We start from the raw sequence: 21,723 nt of genomic DNA, 5'->3' as shown, positions 1-21,723 counted from the left end.
TGTGTTTGAGTAAAAGAGTAGCACAAAATAAAACAAAGACGCGTAAACAAACAGCGATGTAAAGCATAATCGAAGTTTTCTCTTTAAACTTGTGTATACTTTTTCCACAAAATAACAAAAACAAAAGCGATGCTTGCCGTTATTTTGTGCTTATGCTTTAATGCGCATATATTTATTAACTAGGTGGTTCGACGTTCGATTACTATAGGGTTAATCTAGTAAGTACCCATGTAGTGATCGACGAGGTAAGCACTTATCTAGGGCCAATCGCAAACTCGAGTCGACTCGGTGGTTCGACGTTCGATTATTATAGGGTTAATCTAGTAAGTACCCATGTAGTGATCGACGAGGTAAGCGCTTATCCAGCGCCAATCGCAAACTCGAGTCGACTCGGTGGTTCGACGTTCGATTACTATAGGGTCACTTTAGTAAGTACCCATGTAGTGATCGGCGAGGTAAGCACTTACCCAGGGCAATCGACACCTCCAGAACTGCAGGGTTATATTTAAGAGTAAAGAGAAGCAACAATAAGCGATCGATTTTTCTTTATAAGCTGTTAAAATAATTCTTCAAACTGTCGGTCAAAGAAATAATAATTTCACAAAAATTTGTCTTGAACATTATTATTATAAACTTTAAAAAATGTTATATATATTATTTTTATTATTAAAAGAAAATCTGAGTGAGTAAATAATTAGGAACACAGCAATAAAAATGATATATACAAAATTATATTTAAAAATGCGTTTAATTTTACATTTAAAATTTAATGTCTGCACTTAACAATTAACAATTTTAAAATATTTATTAAAATCTATGATGAAAACAAATTAAGTTAAAAATGACTAATAAACATCTACATTCCTTTAAACCAAGTGAAGGAATTAATAATTTTTCGGTGATCAAAGAAATAAACTTCAAGTTGAAGATGGAAACTGTTTAGAGAAAGTAAGACATTAAAGTCAGAAGTCATCATAAACTTAATTTTCCCTGTGTGAAAGAGTCTTACACTCAATCACAATATGTAAGCATAATATATCTTATGTTATGCTCGTGCATGAGCTTAACTTTTGTGTATCGCTTGACCACATACGTAACATATAGTATACGAAGTGTAGTACATATGTTCGCATATATATTTTTGATCAGTATCAAGAGTGGAGAGTCGATTAATCTCTGTCTGCCCGTCATAGTCATAGTCCCAACACTCACCTCAACATTGTATTCAGTAGCAAGCACTACTTTGATGTTCATCTCGGCAACAGCGCAACGCAAAGTGATGTAAGAGCGGACCAACGTTTTCATCCGGTACGGAAATTGAGTAAAGGGAGACAGAAGGACTCAACGCTGAAGATGTCCATCCACAATACGACGTATGCAAGCAAGCAGCAAGCAACAATGCAAGCAAGCGCTGCCCTTGGCCATTGACCCAAATGCACTTTTCAACTGGCAGCAACACGTTGCGACGTTGGTAAACATGCGTGTGTATGTGATTGTGTATTGGTATGTGTGTGTGTGTGTGCAAATTTCATGGGATCATGTTGCTACGAACGAGCAGAGTAAAAAAGATTTTTGACAATGGCGGGCGGGCGTTCCACAACTGGGAAATTTCGAAGCATGTACTTACGAGTACACTGCACATACTATGGCACAACTTTATGTCCGTTAAGTATGTACATATATACATACTTACCATATATGTATATCGATGGAAGGCATATTGCGAGCGACCTGATTACATTTGGGCGAATGAAATGAGTTGCCGTTCAATCTGTCTATACTATCTGACAATTCCAAATAAAGTGTCATTTAATATAATATATATATACGCTGACTTTCTATAGTTCGACAAGTCAATGGAAAAGGACACGATTTAAAGAAACCATTGCTTGGGATCGACTTCAATATACTCATTAATTATGTGGCAAAAGCAGATGAAAAATGAATTAAATTTTTCGAAGAATTGAAAGTTGAAAGATCTCAATCGTGTACAATTTACGCTCTGAATAAATGTTGTTGATTGATCCAAGACAACTTTTTAAATAAGTGGCAATTTCAGATCGAGAAAGAGTGCTACAAAAGGTATATATATTATATCATATAAAGAATTTATATACACACGCTGTTGATGAATCATAAGAATTAGGAAAATACTTTACAATTTTATTATTATATTATATTTATGCAAATTTTAAATGCTTTATTTTTTTCTTTCTTTTTTTACCTTTTTTCCACTCTTTTTATAAAAAACTACGTTAATAATGATGATTCATTTTTGTAAATTAGAAATTTCGTAATATTACAGAAAAAATTGTCGCAAAATATTGTTGTCAGCTTAATTAAATCTGTTTGCTGGCAATTTCTAATTATACTAAAGCTTTGCACAAAAGTAAATAAGCTCGTTGTATAATATTAATTTCATTCAAAAGAATATCCTAAAGTGCAATAAAAACTTTATTCTTGATGTCTTGTTGCCAATTGTTGGCCATTGCCTTTGTTGCGACCTTAGTTGTTGTTCTTGTTGCCATGGGAAGTAAGCAAAATTTAAAATCTCGAATCCTGCATATGGACATATGCCGGCACACGCCCACCGCCCACTGTCCACTGGACTGTGTCCAGCATATTCATTTCCCCTTTTGTTCCCCGTCGTTCATTTCTCTCTCTCTCTTTCTCACTCTCTTTCACTTTCGCTCCTCGCTCTTCTCTTCACTTCTCTTCTCGCCGCTGACAGCTCTAACAGACAGTTGCTTTCGGTTGGCTTCAGATTTTCATGGCTCGCATAGTTTGAGCCTTGCATATATTTTGCATTTATGCAAAGGCGCTGGCCTCTGCGTCCTGTTCCCTGTTGTCATACTCTCCATACAAAAAGCTAAATGGAGCGCAGCTTGCAGCACATACACATACACACACACACAGACAAAACGACGAAAAGAAAAAAAAGGGGGCGCAACTACCACACCCACTGAAAAAGTTTAAACTTTTGTGTTGAGTGCGGTTTTTTTGTGACATTTTCGTAGATTTTGCTTTGGGCCAATATCCCCCTTCGACCCGCCTTGCCGACCGAATGCCCAATCTCCTTCCTCTGCGCCCTCTTTTCAGTCCCCACCAGCAAGCGCAACAACTTCTCCAACAGCATCCAGCTGGTCTCGTGTGTTCTTTGCCTGGCTTTATGAAATTCTTGGATGTCTGTCGCCTTTTTTGAGGTCGCCGCCGCTCGCCGAGCATTTGTGGTTAATGAATATTTCTTGAAAGCCAAACGAAACTTGTATTTTTAATAGTCCAATTTATAAAGGCAGTCGACTCGAGTCGACGGCATGGAAACCAACGAACTTGTCCCTCAAAAAAACTGAAAAAAAAAGAAGATGTCTCTCTTCTCTATGTGCAATCTTGTGAGATTCAATATATCAAATGCTTTGACTGAGGACAAAAATAAAGTAAGGATTATACCAAGTCCCAAAGCAACTAACAAGTAAGTGAAAATTACGTAAAGACCATGTACTTAAAGCTTACAAAGTATCTGCTAAGAGGAAGAGATTACTGCACCTTCAACTCTACAACTTAATTGAAATACGAAATATTAATTTTTTTTTTAATTGTTAAAGATCTTGTTAGCTTAATAAGTACAAAACTAATTTGATTTTTAATTTAACATTATTTCATTAATTTGAATATTCCTTGTTTGTTCAGAATTAGGGCATGATAAAGTCACAGAAGAGTCGCGGGAGAGTTTTCTGAAAGAGTTTCAGAAGAATGTTGTGGAAGAGTTGCGGAAGAGTTTTCTGAAAGAGTCACAAGTCTTCTGTGTAAATCGCGGAAGAGTCTTCTGAAAAAGTCATTGGTCGTTTCTTCTTGTATTTTGCGATGTAAATATTCATTAAATTTATTCTCTAATTTGACAAATCCGGTGATCCTAAATTATGGAAAATTTAAATTTATCTTTTAGCAAGGAGATCCCATGAATTCTGATTAAGAATATATACACATATATGCGCTGTACTTACAATTGTTATTTTACTTAACATACTTGATGCTATGCTGAGAGCGTTTCGTTATTTTATTCTTATAAAATATTTAATACTTTCTGATAAATTCAATTGAAATCAAACCTGAGGCGAAGAAGATAAGACTATCAAATTATACATTGATGATCTTCCTCAATTGCAGCTTTTGTTTTTTGTTATTATAAATAATATAATATAAATTTGCTTGGTCCGCAATCGTCTTCCGCATTATGAACGCTTCGACTGGAACTGTGCAGTGGCAATGGGAAAAAGCTTTAATTTGTGATTGCGAGTGCAATAGCAGCGGGTTTTTCCTGTAATGCTGTGTGGAATCGAGCTATTGCAAATGCTAATCACTATGTATGAGAGTCAGCCCACCTTTAGGTCGAATTTATAGAGATCGATTGAGCAGTCGAGAGCAAGTTTTAGTTCGAATCGGATGTGTAGTTGCATTGTCAATTAGTACGAGTTGAATACTATTGGCAATTCAAGCGGCTGGCTGTGCAAACGAGTTTCATTGTTTCATAGCAAAGCTTTTAAACTAACGCCAGCAAAATCGTAATACTATAATTAGTTACTGAAGATGACACCCATCTCGTTGTTGTTCGTTGTCGTTGTTTTTTCGCTGGCAACTCTGTGGCAATTACTCCTTGCTGCACCCAATCCAGATAGTCGAGGTAAGTGCGTTACGATTGCTCATTCATACATAGTTTTGCTCTAGTCTTTGCCAATTTTCTTTCATAGCACCACAGACACACTATGGCAACTGTTACACCGCAGACTTTGGGCATGGTCGCTGTCTCTTGCGCAGCAACTGTGATTTCTACGATACGAATGTTCTGGATACAACGAGCAAGCGGCACTGCAACTCACAACAGAGACCCAATTTGGTAAGTAGACTTCTTTATTGACCTAGCAGAAATTGTTTAAATTTAGTCAGAATATGTGATTGGTGGATAAACAGATGCAATACTTACTTGACTATTTGAATACTGAGTGTACTATATGTATATGTTGTGTACGAGATGACTACAAACATTTAGCACAAAAATTAATCAAGACAATTAAGAATGTCGACAGAACAATCAATATAAAATGTCTCAAATATTATATTGTATAGAAAAGTATGTTGTGCTGTATGTTGGAGTCTATAATATATTTGATAATATGAATGTTTATGTAATGTGAGAGTTTGCTTATAAATTTTGTAGACCTGTTTAAGAAATAATTAAAATTTGTAGAAACAGTATAAAATATTTTAGAAAGTATAATATATGCTTAGTATAGTATTTACAAAATACACAATTTATTCATAATTCTTAAAGTTTCCAAAATTGTGACTAAAAGTATTCGTTCTTTGGTTACAATTATAGAGACTATTAAAATTTAAAATAAAAAAGAATATATATAGTTACGAAGATTCATATATTGATTAAAACTGAGGGAAACACAGATATATATATATTAGCTTGACTGACGCTGATTAAACATTAAAGTTTTTTGAGGTTTCTGTTCGACTTTAGACTTTCTTCTTAGAAATAAATAAACTCGAATAATCATTGCTACGAAATTGTCACACAATTCCGTGTAAATGTAAGGCAGGCATAAGCGTATTGAAAATGGAAATTAGTAATGCTTTAATTATAGGTCTGCTGTCCACGCGAAAAGAATGCGTTGCCTCTGGTCGCACCGCGTATCGATAACAACACAAAGCTAAGCACAAGTGAAGTAACTGCTGCTGCCTCCCATGTGGCAGGCAATTTCAACGGCGATCAGCTGCCCAAGCATCCGAACTGCGGCACATCGTTTGCCTTTAAGGTGTACGGCGGCAACAACACCGGCCTTAATGAATTCCCCTGGACAACGCTGCTAGAGTACACGGTGCAGGCAACGGGTCAAACGCAGCGTATTTGTGGCGCCTCCTTTATTGCCGGACGCTGGCTGCTCACAGCGGCCCATTGTGTGCATCAAAGTTTTCTGGGCAGTGGCCGCAAGTTAAGCGGCGCTAGGCTCGGTGAATGGAATCAGACAAGCAATCCGGATTGCATCACGAATTGGAATGGCAGACGGGAATGTGCACCACCGTTTATTCAGGCCAGCTTTGATCGCACAATTATCCATCCACAATTCGAGCTCGAGAACTGGACCAATGACATTGCTCTGCTGCGGCTCACCAGCGCCGTCGATTGGAGTCAGCATCACCCCTTGGAGCCTGTCTGCCTGCCACCGTCGTCAGGAGCTGGCGGAGCAGCTGGCAGTGATCAACTTGAGGGCAGTGCCGTTGATGTCTCGGGCTGGGGTCTCACTGAGAAAAACAACGAGCCGAGCGCGGTTAAACGTAAAGCGGTGCTCCTCGTGCAATCGCAAAGTCAATGCCAGGCCACATATAGGAATGAGGGTTATTCTATCATTGATAGTCAGATTTGCGCTAGTGGCGGTCGTAATGTCGACTCGTGTTCCGGTGATTCCGGTGGTCCGCTCACTCTCGAGACTTATACGGCCGATAGGAATCTTTATGTGTATCAGGCTGGCATCGTGTCGTATGGCAAAAAGCGTTGCGGCCAAGCGAATTTTCCGGGTGTTTACACCAGAGTCAGCAGCTTTATGGACTGGATTGAGCAGACCATACGCAACAACAGTGATGGGTAGTGACGTCTGAGCGGTGACATTTAGTGACGGCATTGTGTCAGTCTCTGTCTGGGACTTCACCGAGAGTTGTGTGTGTCCATAGTTCAGCGTAATCGTTGTGAGGTTTTTTCTTTTTCTTCTGTTGTTATATTCCCCCGCTGTCCATTGACGTCACTGTCACTGTATGTGTGTTGTCTTGTCTTGTCTTGTCTTGGTCATGATATCCGTACAATTAGGTAACCATGTTGTGCAGCTTAGGAATCTAAGACACAATCAAATATGATTAAATGTAAATTCGAATTTATAGCTAGCACTTGTTATCGTACCTTCATTTACACAGTAGTAGTAGGCAGCTAGATAGAGAAAATGATCGTCAAATAAGTACTAAATTAAGTAAAGTACATTTTTATGTTTACTTATTATTGAGTGCAAAGAGTGCGAAAAGTTCCATGTTCTATATTTGTCGCTTGCATAATTTAATCGCATCTATACGGTTTTACGACCAGTGTAAAGAGCAGAGGAAAACATTTTCTATACTTGTTGATTACGCAGAGAGCACAGAGCATTGTATAGTCGAGTACTTTTGTTTTCAATATGTAATTTTAATTTTTACTATGTGCAGCTTGTTTACGACAATATTTCTTTTCTATTTATGTATTTACTATATTTTTTTTTGTTTTTTTTTTTTTTCTATTGTAAAGATTAGACGTCATAAATTTGCATACTAGCAATAATTTAGCATTGACTTTCTTGCTTGTCGAGATTGTAGATTGCAGTTGCTAACATACTTTGTTCAGAGGGCAACACCGACTGCATTTGCACACTTATTTAATAAACATAAATGAGAAACAAATATATGAGGTAGTATAAAGTATAGAAGTGTTTTTCTATTTAATGTGTATCCAATTATATAAATTACAAATATTAATAAATAATAACTTTACATGACTACAGCCACAATTGGCAATAAATTATCGCTTAGATCTAGGAAAATCCCACCTCGCAGAAAAAGCGAAGTGGCGGTTTTTTTGTTTTTTCTCTTGCTTTTTGGTTCGTCATCACTTGGGACGTGCAAAGATGACCGCACGACGACAACGATCACGATGATCGCGCATCCTGCCGGCTGGACAGGGACGCTTAACACGATGAGAGATGAGCAGTTGGCCAGTTAAAGTTTTGCTCTGCGGATTGTAGAAGATGAGTCGACGCGCCTCTATCGTTTGGCTGCATTGCGCCAACAGCACTGTTAGAATGCAGCCCACCAATAGAATTATTCGTTGCAGTTGCATCTTGATGTGTGTTTTGTGTCTTTGCGGTTTTTTGCGTTTTACGTTTAACGTTTGAGTTGTTATTCGATCGATCTTTTATTCGCGTTGCGTTGACACGCGTGCTTCTTCGATGGCCGATGGATTCGGTTTGCGCTCGCTTTTATGACTGTGACCGCTTGGCAATGTTGTTGCCATAGTCGTTGTCTCGATGTCGTCGCAGTCATCGCCGCCGCTGGGCTGGAGGTGCCGTTGGCAAATATCGCGGCGTGTTTCGATTAGATAACGTCTACAGGCCTATGCATTCCATAGCAAGCGAGCCATCGTAAGATAAGATAGCCGTCGTTTCATACCCGGCATCCGAAACAGTTACGCGGGTTGACTACAGAATAACCATGTTGCTCCGTCCGTCCGTCTATCCATCCATCCGTCTGTCTGTCTGGTTGTCCGTTCAAATGAGTAACTAGAACTCAGTAAGTGCACAACAGCTTGATCAAGCAAATTTTGGTGGTCATAAACTTCTATTGCCAACAAATTGATTTGCCATACTTGCCACACCCATTTTCATTTACAAAAAGCAATCAAAGTCGCACACACAGAGTTGAAATTTGCTTTTGACACGCGTCGTGTCAATGCTGTCGCGACTGCTGGTAATTGGCAATAAAAATTCATATTTATATTCACTTTATTTATTTATTAGTCAATTTTTAGTGCTGTTCAGGTTTAAGTTTTAAAAATAGTACACTATTGATAAAGTGTTATTAAACAAGTTGCATGACATATTAGAATATTTAATGGAATACAAATATTATTATTGTTCAAAAAGTTTTAGAATTACTCACTTCAAATATATTAACCATTATTAAATTATGTTAACAAATTTAATTTTTATTATATTTAATTCAATTATATATTTAGTTCATATTATAAATATTTATATTATTAAAATTAAATGTGTGATTGGTGTATGTTATTTGAAATATTTATGTATTGTCTTTGAACTTATTTAAATTATTTTGATATTTTGTATTCTAATATTTTCATATTTTTAAAGGTAGCTTAGGATTTACTTCTCCCAAATAATTGTGTAGAGATATCAGGTATTTTTTAGTGTGCCATCTTGATAGAACTTTTTTCTGCTTGGCGATAGGGAGAGGCGGACTGGGCATGGAAAACCTAGATTATTGGCATTACGTTGGAGGGGGTTAGGGATTAAATTTTGGTTCTTTACCATTGGTAGGTGAGCGATCGAGGTCGAACCGGGTTCGTGACGAAAGCGAGCTGGAATTTAACGAAAATTCCGCGGCAATGCGTTACCGACGCGAGTCGACGACGCGACGGTGCCAATGACATCGTCATAAATAATAGATCACTCACCAACCAGTCCAGTCGCTAATCGGAGACGCCACTTCCGGACTCACTTCCTCTTTGGCATGCAGAATTTTTCGAAGTGCGCCGCAAATTATACTTTAAAACCGAAAAGTACGCTGGCTATAGTAAATAGTCAATTTTATTACCTTTTAGCATTCCATGAGCGAGTGCTCAACACTGGAATGAGTTTACGATATAAATAAAGTCTACGCAGTGTGTAGCTTCATTAATCTTATCGTGTGGCATTATCAATTGAGGAGACTTACAAATCGAATTTAATTGGAATATAGGAAATGTTCTAGCTGGTGGTAGTTGCATTTAGAGTCATGGATAATAATACATTATCAGAAATGCAAATCCAAATACATACAATTATAAAAAAGTGATCGTAGCATTAAATTACGTTGGGATCATTTTCAAAATACATAATAGTAGAAAGCTATATAATTTAGTGTCTACTACGAATTTATAAAAGCCTCTAATCCGTGAAAATTTATTTAAAGATCGGAATTAAAATTTAATTGAAAATATACCATCTGATACCATCTGCGACAGGCTACAAATTCAAAATACCAGGGTAACATAAGTAGGCAACAAGCTGAATCACCTGAAATTCAGTTACTCTAAGTAGATGAAATTGTTGCTGTTGTTACTTCAATTTGCCATGAACGGTTAAACACTGTCATATCGGCAAATAAAATACCAGGGGAACATAAATCAGCATCAAGCAAAACTAGAAAACGTCAATTGCTCACTGAATCGCGTCATCTATCGCTTGTTTTTCTGTCGGTTGCTTTCAAATTTTAAATTTTAAATTGCCACGTGTCATGGCGCGTCAGCTAAAAAATGATCTATTTTTGTTGCATAATTTTAGGTTGAGCTAATTTAAATCGTCATTCGCAGTAAACACGATAGATGGCGCCACCCATGAAGTGATTTGATGTAATTTTGCTTGCTGCTAATTTATGATCGCCTGGTATTTTATCTACCCACATTTTCCTATTTAGAAATTCATCAAAAATTTAAGTGACCAACAATAACAATAACTGCATCCGTTTCAAGTTAGCGAATAATAGATGATTCTATATGCTACTCACTTATGTTCGCCTGGTATTTCACTAGCCAAATCATAATTTGAAATACCGTTCAAACATAAATCAACAGTAAGCAGAAATGCAGTATTTTAGTTCCTTATTGAGTGGCGAGTGCTATTATTTGTTCAATATCAATAAAATGTATTGTCACAAAAAATATATATTTTTTAAATGTTGACGGATTTGTTTTTTGATCGATTGTCTTCAAATTTAAAATTGGCGCAAGTTCAAAAATTTGACATTTTTGTGGCATACTTTGACGCTGTACTAATTTAATTCGTCATTTGCAGTAAACCCGATAGGTAGCGCCACTGTTCAGCAAGTGACTTTTAGCATTTCTGCTTGCTGCTGAGTTACGTTCGCCTGGTATTTCATCAACCGACATTGCCATTTTTTGCCTTGGCGATGCCACAAGAAGATTATTCTGCTTGCAGTTCTTACTTATGCCTGCTATTTCATTTTATAAATTGACACTTTTTGCATTTCATCGCATCAGTAGCACACAGAAGTATTGTAATTTAGAAACCTCTTGAGTATTGCCTTATGCCCAATATTTATTATTGGCACAAAGTTATAAAACCCTTCTTGTTTATAGGTAGCGGGTATAAGAAACAAAACTAATCTTTGACAACTTCGAAAAACGAAATCATATGACATAGCAACAGCATTTCCGATAATCTCAAATTGGACTTTGACATAAAACATTTTCTGTTGAAATTCAATGGAATCCAATTATGCGGACAATTTAACACCTACATAAATCATCTTAGCAACGAATATTTCTTCATGCAGAGTTTTTTTGCGTGTCATTTTCATAACAATGCTTTGAACAATTAAGCAAATTAGTTAAATGACACTTCTCGCTCAACAATGTATAAAATATTTCATTTGAAACATTTACTTTGCAATGTGTATAAATATTTCTAAAAATTGGGATCTACTTGGAATAAGATAGTTTTTAAAAACACTTATATTAGTTTGATAATAATATAATAAATATAATATATCATGCAATATTTTATATTAAAAATAATCATAAATTATACACAACTAAGTAGTGCATAGTATTTATTTGTTATTAAATGACTCAGGCGCAACATGTGACTCAGTTTGATTTGATGTCACTTTACCTTTGAACTAAGTTCTAATGACACATCAGCGAGCTTGACGAATGGCAATTTCTCCTTAAATTTTATAAAAGGACAGACAGTCAAATAAATAACTTACGCAATTGGAAATCATTTTTCGGACTGGCCACCAAATTTTTAGAAGTGCAGAATTGCTTTGCGAAAGTACCAAAACTTTGTTCATAATATTAATGTAGCCTACTTTTAGGGGTATCTAAATATGTATGTTTCTATGTGTGTAAGTCTGATACGAGCTATTTAAATGCAACAAATTGGATAGCAATAGTCGCAGAGCTTGTTCAGTAGAAACTATTTGAACTTCACTACAAATTGTGTGAGAAGAGATGCCTGATAATAACTTATGCTATGGGCATTTTTGGGGCGGAAGATCGTGCAAATATGTTTTCGAAAAATGCTGTTATAATTCGAATGAAACTACATGAAATACCAAATCAAATTAATGGATTAAATCTTGATTGATTAATTGCCAGGCATTTATATTAAAAATACATTTCAACATTTATTTCAATTTAAGTATAAGGTCAAGTATATAACAAATGATTCATTAAAATAGCACATGATTCTGAATTTTGCTCTAGTCCATGACTGAGCTAAAAGTTCATTTAATTGTTCATAACACAAATAATAAATTAATAAAAAAAAAATTGACCATAAACTATTAAATAAGTAGTGTCTCTTGAATGTCCGAATCTTGTGTCTTATTTATATTTTTAATAGCATTAAGTTATTAAGTAATTTATATTCTTTTATATTTGAATCTCTGGCACTTTTACACGTTTAATGCGTTTAATACCAATTTCTGCCGAGTGTTATGGCAACAGAGATAAATCAGTATGTCTGTTAACTCAATTTGGTATTGAGCCGGATATATGAGCACTTCTAATTGTCAGGCACAATCACTTTCACAATCTTAACTTGGCAAGATAATAAATACACTTTTGTAGTAATTTCTGGAGACCGTTAAACAAAAAAAACGAAGCAAATTTAGGAAGCAAAGCAATTTAAAATGCTTGCAAAATGTCATAATTTAATTACGAGACACATAAAAATTGGTGTGAAACTAAAATGTAATAAATAATTTATCGAAAGCGAATAAATAGTCGATTAATGATGCGCTTTTGTTGTGGTAGGTTTCTGATAGAGATTCGGGTTGATAGTCTCCGACCTTCATGTCAACACTTTGCGCCATCTACAAAAATAAAAAAAGAAAGAAAGCAAAATATAAACTTAGTAGGAGAAAATAAAAAATATCAGCATGATTTGAAACTTACCGGAACTATATGAAATGATGCGCCGACAATTGCCACGATGATCTCGCATATGGCATTTCTGGCAGGGCTTCTCCAGGCCATGTGTGGCCAGTATTTGTCCCCGATGAATGCCCGGGGGTGCCATGAAGATCACGCGTCGTGATTCACTCGGTGCCGGAGCACAGAACACAACGAGGGCCAGCAGACAGAAGGCGTATAAGAGTAACTGATGGATACGTTGCAGCATCAACATTTCTCCCTCTCTCACTCTCGCACTGTGTGATTTGTGGAATGCGCAAATTTCGTGGCTACTTGAAATTGTGTAATCGAAATTGTGACTGCTCAACAACTTGATTCTCCTGCTAACTGGCGTGCTCAAAATCTGGCGTTTAACTGATTATATATGATTTGGACAAACAGTTCTAGTCGAGCATTGGCAACCTCTTTAAAATTGATAAACTATACAGGATGCACCAGCGATTTGAGTGTCGAAATCACTCCGCGCCCTATTAAATGGCCTAAAGGGCACCCTGTATTCACGAATCTTATCTAGGCCCCGCCACTATGTCACCCGCAATCTGTGTAATTGAATGTCTTGCTTTGGTTTTTGCCGCCCGCTCTCTCTTTCTTACCTCTTACCTCGCTGGATCCCATTGAAAAACAAACCCCATACGGGCGCAATCAGCGGACAAACCCGAAAACATTTTAGATATTAATATAATTGATATTTAGGTAGTCGAGGGCTACTGTAGAGATCTGTTTTATAGCGTGGACGATTGCAAGTGAACAGTGAAATTAAAAATAATAAATATATTATTTACACACTTCAAGTGTGTAATATACTATATTAAGTAAAAAACATATAATTATCATATAGCCTATATTCGATTGATATAAAAGTGACGCATATTTTATTATTTTGTTATATTGTAATTCATTTTTGATTAGCTTTGGACATTGATAGGCTAGAGTCGGGGGTCCAAAGGTTGGTGGCACACACCTCTTGAAAAATGTAATAGACTCGTTTTTCGAAATGTGCTAACTCTAAAAATACCTTCACACTTGTCATAAATGCTAATGTGCCTGACTGCAACGTGGGACAACTCACATCTGACGTGTTTCGTGTGTTGTGCTGTCTCGAACGCAATGTCATTAGCATTAGCAAAGCTTAAGGAACGATTAAAAAATGAATTGATATACATGTTTTTTTGTGCTAGTTCTTAGAACTGTGAATCCAAAGCGTGTGAGCGAGACAATCTTTGGAATTTCCACAATTATTAAAGAAGATCCCCTTAAATATTCGAATTACCTAAGGTCATCAGTTTTACAGAAAATTAATATCAAAGCAAGGGACTTTTGTATAAAGAACGCGTGCTTATATGCTTAACAAATTTTCTTATTGAACAATGGTTTAAATGAGAAATAGAAGCTTGGAAATTGCTAAGTAAAATTTCATCTCAAAGGTGAAAGTAGAATTATATTAAAGTTGAATTTAAATAAAAATAAATAAGAAAGCTACATTACTCATTTAAATCAAAACAAAAGATTGCGGTATAAATTTTTAAATACACCAAATAAATATACCACAAAAATACTACAAATATACCGAAGGCTATATTTGGCGCGATATTAATTTTAAAATATAACAAATTAATATACCGCAAAAATACTAAAAAATTACCTAAAATTACTATTTTGGTATATACTTCATGCAAAATATACCATAGAGTGCAAAATATGCTACATTGTCTGCTAAAGCTACTAAGACTCATAGTAAGAGTTATTTCCCATATAAAAGAATTTCTTGAATTACTTCTAAAATTTTTATCTGATCGCAACAAAATTTTTAAGAATCATAAAGACTATAGTTGTTATTGTATGTACCAAAAATCTCAAGCATGAAAGTAGAATTATATTTGATTAACATTTCCTGTTTTGAAATAAATGTACTTTAATGAACTCATAAACAAATAAATTCTTTAATGAGCATTTAAGTATCTATTATAGAAATTTGTTGCAGTTGAGCAGCTTTTAATGATCACACCTAATTAAATAAATTCTTTAATGGGCATTTAAATATCTATCATACAAATTTGTTGTTAAGCAGCTTATAATGATCATTTAGTTGTCAGTGGTCAGGTGCTCGGTATCTTGGCATCATATATTCTGAGTTGTTGACAAATTAAAGCTCTTTCAAGTGTCAGAGCAGAGCAATAAATATAGAATTTTTAAAAATAACTAGTTACTTTGGCAATTCGTGTGGTGGAGCTACCAATCTTAACAATCTTAAGCATCATATGTTCAGTTATTTCCCAAGCAAAGAGAGGGAAATTATAATGTGATAGTCGAGGGGATGTCCATTGACAGTTATAGGCTATTTATAATGTTTACCGTTTCCCATTAAAAAGACAATCGTACCGTGAGTCGATGATCCAAATTCCCGAAAGCAAGCGACAACGAAAAAAAAAAAAAAAAAACATAATAATAATCAGCTGGTTTGTGCCATCTCATGGCTTTCCCATGAAACCTTTGGCTACGTCACATGTTGGCCACGAGCGCGACGGTGGCTCCGCACACAATACCGAGTATTACTAAATACGATGATATCGAGGCGAAAATATAGGGGTTGAGTCAGCACACCCCGATGACGTCTTTATCTTAGAAATTGGTGTAGTGTTGTCATGTACAAATATTGAGTTGCGGCACATCTTGTGTAGTATCTGAAACATTCTCGCAGTTGCTATTTGTTCACTTCGCTCTTGTTGTATATTTTTTTATCTACTAATGTCATTTAATGTTCAGAAAGTTTCAAAATAATTTCATCATGACACATAATTAGAGTTCAGTAGTCGATTCTACATATACTATAACATACAATAAAGCCTTAATGAATTTATGAGCCCGACAACCGGAGTGTCACACAACCTGCAATGCAAATCAATTGAATTTAATTTCAGTTTATCAGTTTATCAGTTTTATAATTTGTTGAAAATGAACTACTTACTCGACGGCACCGATTGCGATGGTCGTACATATAACCGTGTTTGCAATGGGCACGATTAACAGCTAAAAGCATGCTCTTCTCCACTGATGTTTGGCTGGCCTCATTGGCAGCCACGCTTTGAGTATTGTTTTGATCTTTGTAGTATATCACACGCCCACAATTTGTTTGCATTACAAGTGCGAAAAAAACGCATAGTAATATTAGCAGTTTTAAGCCGCATCCACTGCACGCTTGCATCTTTGCATCCGGCACTCGATGTTAACACGCTGCTGTTCGACTACCGATTGTCAATCGCAATCACGACCGAATTTATAATTAATCTAACACATAAATGGCGTCGCAGTCGTTAGCCTAATCCGTCGTCTGTTCCGCTACGTGTTATGCCCCTCATTCGGACAACATCAACAGTTCGCCAGTCGCTTATCAGTGTGTTTACACACAAGACTCGATTTAATACTCTACTCTTCGCAGAGTCATTAGCGCAAAAGTTGGATTTAAAGCACGAAATATTATTTAGAGGAAATTTAATTTTATTTTAGAGGAGAAATCTACAATCTAAACACCTATCAAATTAAAAAATGTAATAATTATCACAAGACAGTTTGTAGATCTTCATTTACATTTCATACATTAAAGAATGAACTTTGCGCATTTTATTACTCTATATAGATCGGTGATGTGCTACAACATTCTGGAATTTCAGTTAAAAATTATTACTCTTCATATATCAAGTATGTTCTACAACATTCGAGAATTTTAGATTCATATGATTATTTTTCTTTTTAAATGTAGAGCATAAAAATTACCATTTTTATTTAGCTTCTTCATTGCTTGTTTTGCTGAGTGCTCTGTCGTCAGCATCTTGTGAGTTCCTCCATTCTAGATTAGTGATTTCAGTTTATTCATTCGCATCTAAAGCTAATGAATTTTATTTCTCAAAATTGTAGCATAATTTTTGGCTGCATTGGAAAAAGCGGCAGACAAATATATTTTATACCCGCTGATTTGACTGGTATATTTTGCATATTATCAATATACCTTAAATAGCATTTAGTATATTTTTAGTTTTTTTGTGGTTTATTAATTTGGTATATTTTAAAATTTATATCGCACTTTTTAATTTTTATTCAAAATGGTTAACGAGTATCTCACAGTTGAGCAAACTCGACTTATTTGTTCAAATCGAGCTATGAAAAGTTAGCATTTATTTCTGCAATTTGCGGGTCAAGGGCTTTTGATATTAGCTCAAAAATCTATCTCATTGGAGAGCCATTTTATTTATATTTTGTTTACTTTTTAGAATCAATATGCATATATTTTAAGCACTTTCGCTTTTTGTCTAATGCCATACATATATCTCTCGATAAATGTATTCCAAAATACTAAAGTTTTATATAGGTCAAATAAATTTGATGTTTTCCAAAGAATTAGAGATTTCTGATTTTATGGATGAAAACAATTAAATCGAAACAACAACAATAAACAAATATAATGTAAGGTGTCGCAGATTAACCCCAAATACATTTTTCGCACATCATCATGAAAGTCATTGTATGTGCTTTGTAAAAAAAAAAACCTAAATTAATATCAATTATTCACTAATTACACTGAAAGCACAGAGAGATGAACAACAAATAGCTAATGTGTGTAATTTAATGTTATATAATACAATTGGCTACTTCCATCTATTGTTGACACTCTGTTTATTTGCAAATAATAAACTAGTGTTAATTGACAAATAATTTATCTTTTGATACATCGCACTAGGTGTATGCTTTTCATTAATATTATTCTGAAAATGGCATAAAACGAATTGTATTGTTTGAAAATAAACAATAAGAGAACGACTTGAATAAATATCTTTGAGCTTTGTGCTTCTAAATGAATATACTAAATAAGTGAAATAAACACCTTAATTAGAAATTGTTTGGTTTTGCTTGGGTTCTCAAAGATAATGAAATGTAAAGAATGCAATAAAAAGAACAACCTAATTAATAAATTGATGCATTGAATAAACTCTTACAGTTAAATCAATTACTATTAATTATATAATGTGAATTAAAGCCTAAATAATTTTAATATATCCAAAGTGCCGATGTCATTGCACAGCAAAACAATATAAATATTTTTTAATTGCGGGTAGATCTTTTTGTATGGAAAGTAGTTCAATTCAAATCCCGTTTGCAGCACTGATTTAAATTAAAAATCGCGTTTTAGTCATAATAGTACATTTAATGGTTTATTCAGAAGTGGCATTTTGATGCCGCAAGCACTGTCAACAATAAATCATTGTAGTACGCGCAGATATATCTTTCAAATGTATTCACAGATATCCATATATACACACACTTGTAGTGACGTCATCATTAACTATGAGGTTCACATTCTCTAGCGCGCTGTTGCGCCAGACGATGCTCGATATACACAATTGCCGGGATCCACAGTGATAAGTTCTAAACATTGAAGAAAATATATTAAAATGAGTGAAATCATTTTTGAAGTTAGCTAGACGTATCGATCGCTTATAGCAAACAAATTATCGAGCAGCTTTTTCGGATGAATTTTTTTCGAACTTTAAAAGAGCTTAATACAATTTTCATCTAATTTTTGATAAATATTACATACAAAAGGCAATAACACTATTTAGCATGAAATTTCAAATACAATCACATTCATTTTTATGAAGAGATTAAATAATTTTTAAAAGATGTTCATCTAAAATTTTAAATACAATCACCTTCATTTTTATTAACAGATTAAATGATTTTCAAATACATATAATCCTATAAAAATATCAGCTACCTGTTAATCTCTAAATGCATGGTTTCGAAAGCATAATAAAAAACATACTCACTAAAATTGAACATCTTATTCAATTCACATTTGGTGAATATAGTTTTATTATGGATTTAAAAACATCCATTCAGATATTAAAATTTATTATTTTGAATACTCCATTGAGTGACTAGTAATGTCTTAATAATTTGTATAATTTTTTCAATGTAATTATATGTTTTGGATACCAATCGATTGAATGCACTTAATTTCAATACTGAATAAATAATTTTTTCCAAATACATGTATTATACTATAGCCTTAAGGCCTTAAACGATCTGGCTCATCTCATTGTAATAAGGAATTGTGCTCGTAATTTCAATAAAATAAAAGATTTAATGAATATTATATTGACTCTGAAAAGGAAAAAATACGAATGAGTTTATATCTTTACAGCCATATGAAATTTAAAGTTATAATTTGTCTACTATTAGAGGTAAGTTTTCATCCATAACTAGATTTCTTAAAAACTCTGGCTACGATATAAGTGACTGCTTTGCATCCATAACTAAAAAATGTTACACACGCTAATTTCTGGAAAGTAATTAATATGTAAATAAGATTACACACGATAGTTGGCTCTCGATAGTAATCGATATATAATCCGATAGTATAGTTACCTGACGCTGCCACGTCCTTGCAGCCATTGCGCTGATTGCGTCGACTGCGCGCTTGCCTCGCCGTTGCTCGCATCCTCGACGACTGCGCCTCATCCTCGGAGGTGGAGAGCAGCGGCTCGCGACCGCGCTGCGGCTGAAGACGCTGCTGCTGGTGCATCGACGACGTGACCGGCACGGCGACAACGCTCTCCGCGGGACTCTGCCCCGTAACGATGGCGGTGGCGGTGGCGGTGGCCTGTGGCTGCAACAGATTGTCGCTGGACGAGTGCGGTTTGTGCCGGCGACGGCGCTGCCGCACACGGCTGAAGCTCTCGTCCTTGATGACCAGCGTGCCCGCTTTGCTGGTGCGCAGAAAGTAGCGCGGCACCTTCTCCAGCGTCTGCTCCTGCACGTACTCGGGCGACGAGTGGCGACCGCGCGACATGCTGAAACGCTCCAGTATCGAACGCTGGCCGGAGCTGTGCGATCGGCGATAGCGACGCTTTTCACGTGAGGCGCCCGAGCAGGATTCCCCAGGCGTTGTCAATGTGGAGGTGGACGGCGGCGTTGGATACGCCAGCTCAGGTCTGCTATCCACCTCCGTCGCCTCCAGCTGATCCTCGAAGCGTATCCCACGCACTGAGCCGGAACTGCTCGTTGTGGCTTGTGGCCGCCAATCAGGCAGCTCGTGTGTGCTAAAGTCAATGCAATGCTTGTTCGACATACTGCTCGCCTTGCTCGAGCGGCAACTGGGCGTCGCCTCGCCAATGCGCAGACCGTGCAACTCATGCGGCAGCTGTGCCTGTTGCAAGCTCTGCGCCAAGTTTGCGGTCGCCGCACGTTTCCGCCTCCGATGTGGATCGGGCACACTGCTGGGCCGGGGGCGGTATGTCTGCTCGCGGCTGCCGTCGGCATCGAGAAGCAGCGATCCCTGGTGATCGTAGAGCAGTATGCGTGGCAGTGCAATGTTGCTGCAGCTGCGCGACGTGCTCAGCTCCCAGTTCCAGTGTGCGGGCTTGTGCAGCTGCAGACTAAGCAGATTGGCCAGCGGATCGAAGGGTTCTTCCGGCTCGCCACTGCTCCTCCCATTGTGATGATCTTCGGTTGTGGTTGTGCTTGTGGCTGTGGCTGTGGAATTCTTTGGCTGCCAATGATGCTTTGACATTGCTCTTGGCTGAGTCGTTGCGCTGCTTCCACCTGTTTGCTATATGTTGTGTGGATGCTTGGATGGATGGTTCCCAGTTGCCTGCCTTCGTTATCTGCTCTGCTCTGCTCTGCTCCTCTGTGCTCCTGGCCTCTTGCCAATTTATTGTTTATATCAATTATGTATGTATAGATGTGTCTATGTATAGCATTAATCTATGTGTATTTGTAACATCTATATATTTGCTATATACATATGTAGTATTTATGTACACACACTTTCTTTCCGGTGCTTTTGTGTTTTCTTTCAGTCTTTGCGTCTATTTATAGTTGTCTCTTCGTTGCTCTGCAGCTCCTCCCGTCTCGCGCTCTCTCTCACTCACTCTCGCTCTCTCTCTCTCTCTCTCAGTCTCCTGTTCTAGTATTTAAGTACGCCACTGTGCCAGTTTTACAATTTATCAATAACACAATTACAGCAATGCGAATGCCAGCGCAAAAGCAAGAGCAAAAGCAAAAGAAAAAACAAAAACAAAGCAAAGCAGCAGCAACTGTTGCATTTGCCTTTCAAACAGTTCGATATCGCAGCGCGCACCACACACAGTTGTCATACAGAGTAGAGCAGTGCGAACAGCTCTCTCACCTCTCACTCACTCACTCACTCTCGCTCACGGAGTAATCGCGTATACTACGTATTGCTTTGCCGCTCACACACACGCTGCAGCTGCTGCTGCTGCTGTCTCGTTTGTTTCTATGCAATCGATGATCAGCTGCTCTGGCATTTACCATTTGGCTTTCTCTTACGCGTCCGCCCGCCACCGAGCACCGTGGCCAACTGTTTTTTCGCCAGCGACTTTTGGGACTTAAGAATTGTGTTGTGTGAGGCACTTGCGTCGTCGGCCCGATGTTTTATGTCTACCTTGCCACACACACACACACACACACCGACACACATACATACATAGACACAAAATGTGGGCGCAGATACATCTCAAATGGGGTCTGGGGCTTTCAAATTCAATAATGCCCCACGACTTTGCATAATTTACGCTCTCGCGCAATGCCAAAAAGCAAAAAGCTGCTGCAACACCAACAGCAACATTATCGACAACAAAAGAGTCCGTTCTCAACAAACAGATTTTCTGATTATTTATGTTTTGCTTTTGTTTATTTTGTGTCTATCACAATGCGAAGCGAAGAAAATCTTGAAATCTATTTTGTGGTCGAAACATTCGCATGACAATTTCTTTCTTATTGCTGAAATAACGAGAATGCAATTTCGATATCTTTTATTTTGAATCGTAATAATTATGTTTGTGGTCTATTGAGTGTGTAATTAAATTATAATAGATATTTTTCAGCAAAATCTTGAAACTAATTGCATTCAA

The 21,723-nt window shown here is 36.7% G+C and overlaps 4 protein-coding genes and 1 non-coding gene across 5 annotated transcripts; 1 reads left to right on the top strand and 4 right to left on the bottom strand.

Moving 5' to 3' along the window:
* Positions 1-4,408: 4,408 nt before the first annotated feature.
* LOC117573764 (serine protease easter) lies at positions 4,409-7,582 on the top strand. The gene is made up of 3 exons (XM_034257160.2): positions 4,409-4,678; positions 4,746-4,891; positions 5,649-7,582. The coding sequence occupies exons 1-3, from the start codon at positions 4,585-4,587 to the stop codon at positions 6,648-6,650; spliced, it is 1,242 nt and encodes a 413-aa protein (XP_034113051.1). The 5' UTR covers positions 4,409-4,584; the 3' UTR covers positions 6,651-7,582.
* A 34-nt stretch (positions 7,583-7,616) lies between these two features.
* On the bottom strand, positions 7,617-8,178 carry LOC117567735 (uncharacterized). Its single transcript, XM_034247905.2, has one exon. The coding sequence runs from the start codon at positions 7,916-7,918 to the stop codon at positions 7,688-7,690; it is 231 nt and encodes a 76-aa protein (XP_034103796.1). The 5' UTR covers positions 7,919-8,178; the 3' UTR covers positions 7,617-7,687.
* Positions 8,179-11,994: 3,816 nt separating this feature from the next.
* Positions 11,995-13,530, bottom strand: LOC117573777 (uncharacterized). Its single transcript, XM_034257181.2, has 2 exons — positions 12,779-13,530; positions 11,995-12,696 (listed from the first exon to the last, which is right to left on the bottom strand). The coding sequence occupies exons 1-2, from the start codon at positions 13,008-13,010 to the stop codon at positions 12,680-12,682; spliced, it is 249 nt and encodes an 82-aa protein (XP_034113072.1). The 5' UTR covers positions 13,011-13,530; the 3' UTR covers positions 11,995-12,679.
* Positions 13,531-15,509: 1,979 nt separating this feature from the next.
* Positions 15,510-15,854, bottom strand: LOC117569445 (uncharacterized). Its single transcript, XR_007954462.1, has 2 exons — positions 15,762-15,854; positions 15,510-15,682 (listed from the first exon to the last, which is right to left on the bottom strand). It is a non-coding gene; the product is annotated as an uncharacterized LOC117569445 (transcript).
* A 2,099-nt stretch (positions 15,855-17,953) lies between these two features.
* On the bottom strand, positions 17,954-21,177 carry LOC117577868 (uncharacterized). The gene is made up of 2 exons (XM_034262824.2): positions 19,217-21,177; positions 17,954-18,214 (listed from the first exon to the last, which is right to left on the bottom strand). The coding sequence occupies exons 1-2, from the start codon at positions 20,358-20,360 to the stop codon at positions 18,150-18,152; spliced, it is 1,209 nt and encodes a 402-aa protein (XP_034118715.1). The 5' UTR covers positions 20,361-21,177; the 3' UTR covers positions 17,954-18,149.
* Positions 21,178-21,723: the final 546 nt, after the last annotated feature.

The sequence above is a fragment of the Drosophila albomicans genome, chromosome X, assembly GCF_009650485.2.
Source record: "Drosophila albomicans strain 15112-1751.03 chromosome X, ASM965048v2, whole genome shotgun sequence".
NCBI lineage: Eukaryota > Metazoa > Arthropoda > Insecta > Diptera > Drosophilidae > Drosophila > Drosophila albomicans.
The sequence above is the reverse complement of the archived record's forward strand: the minus strand, read 5'-3'. Positions and strand labels throughout refer to the sequence as shown.

What these genes read in the sequence shown, in the direction of transcription:
- LOC117573777 (XM_034257181.2), bottom strand. Translation starts at nt 13,010, where the DNA reads ATGTTGATGCTGCAACGTATCCATCAGTTACTCTTATACGCCTTCTGT.
- LOC117567735 (XM_034247905.2), bottom strand. Translation starts at nt 7,918, where the DNA reads ATGCAACTGCAACGAATAATTCTATTGGTGGGCTGCATTCTAACAGTG.
- LOC117577868 (XM_034262824.2), bottom strand. Translation starts at nt 20,360, where the DNA reads ATGTCAAAGCATCATTGGCAGCCAAAGAATTCCACAGCCACAGCCACA. An exon ending in CAAGGACGTGGCAGCGTCAG is followed by an intron (nt 18,215 to 19,216) that starts GTAACTATACTA and finishes TTCAATGTTTAG; the next exon opens with AACTTATCACTGTGGATCCC.
- LOC117573764 (XM_034257160.2), top strand. Translation starts at nt 4,585, where the DNA reads ATGACACCCATCTCGTTGTTGTTCGTTGTCGTTGTTTTTTCGCTGGCA. An exon ending in ACCCAATCCAGATAGTCGAG is followed by an intron (nt 4,679 to 4,745) that starts GTAAGTGCGTTA and finishes TTTCTTTCATAG; the next exon opens with CACCACAGACACACTATGGC. An exon ending in CACAACAGAGACCCAATTTG is followed by an intron (nt 4,892 to 5,648) that starts GTAAGTAGACTT and finishes CTTTAATTATAG; the next exon opens with GTCTGCTGTCCACGCGAAAA.